At 57.4% G+C, this 8,666-nt stretch overlaps 1 protein-coding gene across 1 annotated transcript; it reads left to right on the top strand.

The window, feature by feature from the left end:
- Positions 1-1,095: 1,095 nt before the first annotated feature.
- On the top strand, positions 1,096-8,329 carry ASB10 (ankyrin repeat and SOCS box containing 10). Its single transcript, XM_060108785.1, has 5 exons — positions 1,096-1,366; positions 2,169-2,436; positions 5,142-5,661; positions 7,769-7,882; positions 8,144-8,329. Exons 1-5 carry the CDS (start codon positions 1,096-1,098, stop codon positions 8,327-8,329), a joined length of 1,359 nt encoding a protein of 452 aa, XP_059964768.1.
- The last annotated feature ends 337 nt before the right edge of the window (positions 8,330-8,666 follow it).

Here is an 8,666-nt window from a genome sequence, read left to right as displayed (position 1 = left end):
GGCCGTGGTCCCCAGGGGCTGTTTTTTTTTTTTTTTTTTGCGGTACGTGGCCCTCCCACTCTTGTGGCCCCTCCCGTTGCGGAGCACAGGCTCCGGACGCACAGGCCCAGCGGCCATGGCTCACGGGCCCAGCCGCTCCGCGGCATGTGGGATCCTCCCGGACCGGGGCACGAACCCGCGTCCCCTGCATCGGCAGGCGGACTCTCAACCACGGCGCCACCAGGGAAGCCCCAGGGGCTGGGTTTTGAATGTCCCTTCTCCCCTCTCCCCTTTTCGTCTCCCCACGTGGACGTAGAGTCTCATCGTCCTAAGGTGCCCCAGTGGGCAGAGCCACCTTCTCCTCACTCTCCAGGTGGCGATGCCATGGGAGACCCCGGGGTCACCCAGGGAGGGGGCGGTCAGCACCGAGGTGGGCGGCCTGTAGGCCAAGCCCTCTTTCCCCTGCACAGAAGCCCATCTTCCAGAGAACCCCTGGAGGGGATTCCTCATAGAGTGGGGTGTTCTCTGCCGTTGGTCCCTGCTGTCCCCCTCCCTTGCGTTTGGAAGTGGGAAGGTGCGGGGCTAATTGGTGGCATTTGGGAAGGCAGGAGGAATTATCTGGGACCAGAGCCCTGGCCGCTGGAGGCCAGCGTGGTGAAGCACAGGATAGATGAGAACGAGGGAGAAAAGGGCAGCTTGAAAGCCCCATCCCCCATCCCCCATCCCCACCCCCACCCCCACCCTTGCAACAAGGTGTCACACCTTGGCCGAAGTTCTCCCCGCCTCTGGGCTCCGTTTTCCTTTACCCCTGAAATTGTGGATTGGACACCAGGTCTGGGTGGTCCGTTCAACCCTGCTGCATGCAGCTCTGGGGTGAAGCTCAGGGTTGGAGGGCTCCACCCTAACTCCCAGCCCCAGCCTGAGGCCTCCTTCCCTGCAGCTGACAGCTAGGATGTCCGGGCTATTCAAGGGCTATTTATGGCGTGGCCTCTGTGTGCTCCCTGCCCCTCCCACACCGGACCTGCGCCTGGCTTGGGCCCAGCACCTGCCCACCCAGTCTGCCAGCGGCATCGCCCTGCGTCCTGCCGCTTGGGCTCTCTCTCCCTGAAACTGGCCATGCCAGGGAGACGGAGCTCCCCTCCCCACTGGGGACACCGTCTGGGGTGCCTCCGCTCGGCCTCAACCTGCCGGGCCTGGGGGCCCCGGTCCTGCCCAGCCTGGGAGACCCCTCAGCACTCGCCGCTGCTGTGCCGGGACATGGCTCTGCAGAACGCCCTGTACACTGGAGACCTGGCGCGGCTGCAGGAGCTGTTCCCCCCTCACAGCACAGCCGACTTGCTGCTGGAGAGCCGGGCTGCCGAGCCTCGCTGGAGCAGCCACCAGAGGGGTGAGGGGCGGCCGGGGGCCACGGGGCTGAGGGCCGGGCGCCTGGGCTGAGCGCACCAGCCGCAGAGGTACCAGGTGCTTGAGGACGAGGAACGCTCCCGGGCTGTTTCTCTCGCACCCTGAGGCTTGCCTAAACCTTGGCCCGGGAGAGAAGTCATGCGGAGCCCAGAATAGCTCCTGCTGAGCCAAGGGGCCAGGTCAGCGCGGCTCAGGCACACGGAGACACTCTCCTCGCGTCTGTTCCTGTCTCCTCCTCCTCTCCTCCTCTCTGCCTTTGGCCCCTACCTCTCCTCCCCGAGCCCCCAGCCCCCCTCCCCCACGTTCCCACGCTGCCCTCATGAGCTGGTCCCCAGAAGAGTGCAGGGAGCAGGGAGAGCCCCCGGGTGACCGACATGCCCTCTGTGCCAGGCTGGTGGAGAAGCCCAGCGGAGGGTCTGCAGAGCGCCCAGAGTCAGGCCCGGGACCCATCGTCACCCGCACGGCCTCGGGACCCGCCTTGGCCTTCTGGCAGGCGGTGCTGGCCGGGGATGTGGGCTGTGTCTCCTGCATCCTCGCCGACCCCAGCACTGGCCTGGCTGCGGATTCCGTCTTTGATACCAGCGACCCAGAGCGATGGAGGGATTTCCGCTTCAACATCCGTGCTCTGAGTACGGGCCAGGGACACTGGGGGGTCCGAGCGGGAGACGGAAGCCTGGGGAAGGAGCTCTGGGCTCCCTCTTCCCGGCCTCTGCCCACCTCCCCCATTGCCTGGCAGCTCCTTGCCTCCCTCCAGGCTCTGAGGCCCAGGTCCCGTCTCTTCCTAGGACTCTGGTCGCTGACGTACAAAGAGGAGCTCACCACCCCACTGCATGTGGCGGCCAGCCGGGGCCACACGGAGATCCTGCGGCTGCTGCTGAGGCGGAGGGCGAGGCCAGACAGTGCCCCTGGGGGCCGCACCGCCCTGCACGAGGCCTGTGCTGCAGGCCACACTGCCTGTGCGCACGTGCTGCTGGTGGCAGGAGCCGACCCCAACATCCCTGACCAGGATGGGAAGCGCCCCTTGCACCTCTGCGGGGCGGCTGGCAGCCTCGAGTGAGTGACCCCTCGCCTCAACCCCCATTCCGCTCGTAGGGGAGGCAAAGAGATCAGCGCAGGGAGGATGAGGGGGCGTGTCGAGGGCTGGCAGGCCTGGTGAGCTGGGATGGAGGAGCTGGGGCTCAGGTGGGAGTCAGGATGCGATTTTCCCCCAAGCCATCCTACCACTGGCCTGGTGGGCTTTGGAATGATACTTGCACCAGCTTCTGCTTCCCCAGGGCCGGAGGAGAGCTGTAGCAGTGGCCGGCGCAGGGGAAGTTGTGGCTCCTTTGTGGGGAAGTGGTGTAAAGTTTTCATTTTTCTGAGCTTATGCCCCAGGCACTGTGCGAAGTACAGCAGTAAATAAGGCAGGATTCTTCCCTCAGGGAACTGACTGTCCAGTGATCCAGATAGGCTGTCGAGGATAGCAGGCCCCCAGTTAGGGCCTGTGGTGGTCCTTGAGGGCAGGGTCTGGTTCTCAGCTTGGCAGGTCTGGCATTTCCAGATTGGCAGGCACCCTCAGATAAATGAGCTCAGGGACTGAGCCCAGCTAACCAGACTCACAAGAAACCAATGGCTATACCCAAATGTAATAATGTATTATTTACTGTAGAGGACATTCCTTTACAGTGACCCAAATAATCGTGCCCTGTGTGTAGGGGACCTTGGAGAATGAGTCCTCATAATTTTTTGATGAATCTGGAAGCCTGGCAAAGGGAGCCTTGGCAAATCTATGAATTAACTGTATATACGACAGAGGCCTTCTCTCTACTGACTACACACCTGCCAAATTTCACATCTTGCCCCTGAATGGCACCACAGTTTTGATCCTAGGGTCCCCCTTTCATGGACCTTCTCCCTCCTGGTAACCTCATTGGCCCTCAGAGGATTCTACTGACTTCCTCCTGTTATGGTTGGAGATGTGTTCTACATCAGCGTGGTCCAATACAAATACATCATGAGCCACATATGTAATTTTAAATTTTCTAGTAGCCCTATCAAGGCATGAAAAAGAAACAGGTGAAATTCTTTTTTTTTTTTTTTTTTGCGGTACGCAGGCCTCTCACCGTTGTGGCCTCTCCCATTGCAGAGCACAGGCTCCGGACGCGCAGGCTCAGCGGCCGTGGCTCACGGGCCCAGCCGCTCCGCGGCATGTGGGATCCTCCCAGACCGGGGCACAAACCCGTGTCCCCTGCATCAGCAGGCAGACTCTCAACCACTGCGCCACCAGGGAAGCCCTGAAATTCATTTTTAAATCGTGGTAAATTACACGTAACATAAAATTTACCATCTTAACCATTGCTCAGTGCACAGTTCAGTGGCACTAAGTACATTCACATTGTTGTGCGACCATCACCACCATCCAACGCCTGAACCTTTTTAATCTCGCCAAACTGAAATTCTGTATCCTTTGAACAGTAACTCCCCCTCCCCCTCCCCCCAGCCCCTGGCAACTACCATCTACTTTTTGACCCTATGAATTGGACTGCTTTCAGCACCTCTTATGAGTGGAATCATACAGTATTTGTCCTATTGTGACTGGCTTATTCCATTTAGCATAATGTCCTCAGGTTCATCCAGGCTGTAGCACATAACAGAACTTCCTTCCCTTTTAAAGGCTGAATAATATTCCATGGTATAGATCATATTGTATTTATCCATTCCTCTATTGATGGACATTTAGAGCGCTCCCATGTTTTGGCTGTCGTGAACAATGCTGTTATGGACATGGGTGTATAAATATCTGTGAATCAAGTGAAATTAACTTTAATAATATATTTTATTTAGCACAATGTATCCAAAATATCAACCTTTCAACATGGAACCAATATAAAAAGAACACGAGACACTTTACATTCTCTTTTTATACCAAGTCTTTAAAATTGGTGTGTATTTTGCACTCACAGCATGTCTCCATCAGGACTAGCCATCCTGCAAGGGCCCGGTGGCCACACGTAGCTGGGGGCCACTGAATTGGACGATGCTGTTCTGTGCAATCCCACATTCTTCGTTCTGGCCGTGTTTCAGCCCAGGCTCCCTGAGATCACACTTTGTGACAATCATTCCTTCCTGTTTTGAATAAGCAAGTGTATTTTTTAAATTATTTTGGAGAACTTCAAACATATAGAAAGGTGGGCAGGATAATATAATGAGCCCCCATGATCCACCACCATCTATGCCACCCACTGCCCCCACCCACCGCGGCCATTATGAACTCATGCCGACAGCTTTTCAGGCATTGTCTTATATGCGGCTCACAGCAACCTCTTCGGTCTAGGTACCAGCAGTTATCCCCATTCTATAGATGAGGAAAGTGTCACTCAAAGACGCTAAGTCCTCTTAGCCTTGAATTTCAGGGCACACGTCTTGGCAGGCATACACAATCTTCTGAGAGGGCCATCCTGGAGCAAATCTGGCTGGCCGATTTTGGTTTTGGTCTTTCTCCCACTGCCCCAATGTCCATTTGTGCTCACTTCTGGGTCCCCTTCCCCCCTCCTCCTCCCGTCCCAGCATGCAGAGCCCTGGCTTGAGAGAGGGCACTAAAGATGCTGCAGGATGTTGCTGGATGCCCAGTGCCAGGCAGGATGGAAGATGAGGAGGAGCAGACAGCACCAGGGGCCACCCAAGGGTCCCCCCGGGTTTGCTTTGCTCAGACCGGCAGGAACACAGGGGTGAAGGTCTGCACCCCGTTTTCCTCCCCTCGGCCGTCTCGCCCTTACTAGGTGTGCAGAGCTGCTCCTGAGGTTTGGAGCAAAAGTGGATGGTCGGTCCGAAGAGGAGGAGGAGACCCCTTTGCATGTGGCCGCCCGGCTGGGCCACGTGGAGCTGGCAGACCTACTTCTAAGACGGGGAGCATGTTCCAATGCCCGTGATGCTGAAGGCTGGACCCCGCTGCTGGCCGCCTGTGACGCACGCTGCACGTCCCCCGCTGACGCCGAGGCCACCACCACCCACTGCCTCCAGCTGTGCCGCTTGCTGCTCTCGGCCGGGGCCGACGCCGATGCTGCCGATCAGGACAGGCGGCGGCCCCTGCACCTGGCCTGTCGCCGAGGCCATGCGGACGCCGTGGAGCTGCTCCTGTCCTGCGGCGTCAGCGCCAACGCCATGGACTATGGGGGACACACGGCCCTACACTACGCGCTGCAGGGCCCGGCTGCAGCCCTGGCCCAGGGCCCGGAGCACACAGTGCGGGCGCTGCTCAACCACGGTGCCGTCCGCGTGTGGCCCGGGGCTCTCCCCAAGGTACGGGGCTAGGGCCAGAGGGAGGGCCATGAAAGCGAGGGCGTGGGGAGACCCAGACCTGTGCTCCAGCTGCTCTGGTTGCGGCTCCAAACTTGGGCACATGGGTCAGTACTTTGTCTTTCATTCATCAAGCAAGCAAAGCCCAACAGGGGGCAAACAGCACACCAGCAGGAGGGGTGTATGCGCGTGTGCGTGCACACATGTATATACGCTGTGTGTGTGTGCATATACACGTGTTTGTATGTGCGTATGTGTTTGCATGTATGTGTGATGAAGGCAGACAAGGAAGGCACTGGGGCCAGATTATAAAGGAGCTGAAAAGACAGAAGGAGCCAGAACTGATGCGGGTGGCAGGGAGTCGTTTCTTCATCAGGGGAGAGAGCTGATGAAAGAAGCATTTAGGAAGCTCCCCCTGGCAGTGGGACCCTGAACATGAGACGCTCCAGGCACAGAAGACACTCGCCCAGGGCAGAGCGCTAAGCCTGGGTCATGAGGTTCAAGGCCTCCTGACCATCTGCAGATGGACATGGTCCTTGTATCCAAGAGCTTAGCAGAACATACACCACTGGGACCAGCAGCTGCTATCCTGGCACCAAAGGAAAACACCTTTCACTGTCAATTTCCACTCTCTGTCTTATTTTACATTAATATTCCCCGAGGTGGGTTCAGCTTGCAGACCTGTGCTACCGAGGCACTGGCAGGGGACACTGTCCATGCTGTGCCGTGTCTGGGGGACACTGGATATCACGGAGGACGCTGGACCTGGGGTGGGGACCCTCGTTCTCCAAGGAGCTGGGTCAGGATGGGTATAGGGCAGCAGGCGCAGGTTCCCCGCCCCGCCCCTGGGCTTGAACCATCCAGCCCCGCGGGGTCCTGGACGCTCCCCTGCTGTCCCTGCCTCTCTCCTTCACTCAGAAACCTAGAAGCATCTGTCTAGATTCCTAAGCAAGACCAAATAGTTAAACAGCCCGAGAGTTCGGCAGATTGGTCTCCCCTGTGGGAAAATACAAGAAAATCAACAATTAACACTAATTAATCTCCTATTAACACCAGATAATTAGGAGACGAGCAATTCCCTGTCATCTGACAGTGGTTCTGACAGCTAATGATTCCCCCTTCGGGGAAGGGGTGGGAGAAGGAGGCAGAGTGGCAGACGGATTTCCTGGGACCCCACTGCCTGTCCCTCCAGCCGTGTCCTGTCCACACTGCCCTGGGGACAGGCTGGCGCAGCAAGGTGCCCCATTCGTCCCTTCATCTGGCCTCCACGACATCCCAAGTGATCAAAAAGTCGGCATTCATCTCCCACAACCTGCAGCTGCTCCAGGCTTGGCAGGGGTGCCTGTCCTCCAGTGAGGAACCCCTCCCTGCAAGGAGGCCTCTATGGCCACACCTCCAGGCTTGGATCGCTGGAACTACAACTTGGGCAAGTTACATAACTTCTCTGTGCCTCAGCTTCCCATGTCTGTAAAATGGGGATAACCTTGTAGGGACGAGGATTAAGAGTCAACACACGTGAAGTGCTAAGAAAATATCTGGCATAAACTATGCACAATAGAAATGCTAGCTGTTGTGCTGGTTTCCTGTCGTGGCCATAACACAGTACCACAAACTGGGTGGCTTAAGACAATAGAAGTGTATTCCCTTCAGTTCTGGAGGCTGGAAATTTGAAATCCAAGTGTAGGTAGGGCTGGCTCCTTCCAGAGGCTCTGAAGGAGAACCTTTCCCAGGCCTATCGCCTAACTTCGGGTGGTTGCCCACAATCCTTGGCTTGCTTGTAGATGTATCACTCCAATCTCTGCCTGTGTCATCACATGACATTCTCCCTGTGTGTCTGTGTGTCTGTTTTCTCTCATAAAGACATCAGTCATATTGGATTAGGACTCACCCCAATGACCTCACTTTTAACTTGATCACATCTGCAAAGACCCTATTTCTAAGTAGGTCACGTTTATAGGTACTGGGATTAGGACGTCAACATACCGTCTGGGGGACTCAGTTCAACCCACAACAGCTGTTCCTTGGCTGGCTGGTCATCCTGCGTGGACGGACAGGGTACCAGCAGTGTGTGGTAACCCCTAGAGCACTGACGCAGCTCTGCCCCCTGCAGGTGCTGGAGCGCTGGTGCACGTCCCCGCGGACCATTGAGGTCTTGATGAACACCTACAGTATCATGAAGCTTCCTGAGGAGGCCGTGGGCCTGGTGCCTCCTGAAACTCTGCAGGTCAGATTGTAGGACCCTGAACACACACTCATTCAGCCTGCCCCAAGAGACTTCCACCGCCTAAAGGGAAGCCCTGTGGGTCCCCCCACTCTGCCCCACAGAAGTTACTCAGAAAAAGAAAACTCACATTGTGAACACCCGAAACACTCCCTACTTCTAAGAGGCTCCTGGAGACACCCACTGGCCACCAGCCTCCCCTCTTTAGGAGAAGTAGGTGCCATTTGTCCAAGACTCCTTCTGAGACCTTCGTTCTGCCCCCAGAAGTACCACCATTTCTACTCCTCCCTCTTGGCCTTGGTGAGGCAGCCCAGATCGCTGCAGCATCTGAGCCGCTGTGCCCTCCGTGCTCACCTGGCAGCCTGCCTGCCCCATGCCCTGCCCCGCCTGCCCCTGCCAGCCCGCCTGCTCCGCTACCTGCAGCTGGATTTCGAGGATGTGCTCTACTAGGTGAGCCCTGGGCTCTGTGGACAGTCCCAGCCATTGGGGGCTGGGGTGGGGGAGTGGGGGGAATGGGTCGGAGGCAACAGAAGAGTTGGGGGCAGGGCCCTAGAGAGAACCACCCAAATTCCCAGACCACCGGACGTCTCTGAATCCACATCTCTCCTTCCAGATGTCCACTGCCTTTTGAGAGAGTCTGAAAGCAGATGCCCCATGCCCTAGGGGATGCCAGCCCACGGCTCACAGCGCCTGGAGCTCAGGACTGAGTTGAAGGGATTCAGGCGGAGGTGGCCCTCTCAACAGGAGGTCCAACTCCACAGGCAGATGTGGATGCTGTCATTCCCAC

Source organism: Mesoplodon densirostris, chromosome 9, assembly GCF_025265405.1.
Source record: "Mesoplodon densirostris isolate mMesDen1 chromosome 9, mMesDen1 primary haplotype, whole genome shotgun sequence".
Taxonomy (NCBI): domain Eukaryota; kingdom Metazoa; phylum Chordata; class Mammalia; order Artiodactyla; family Ziphiidae; genus Mesoplodon; species Mesoplodon densirostris.
This window is presented reverse-complemented; position numbering and strand designations above follow the sequence as displayed.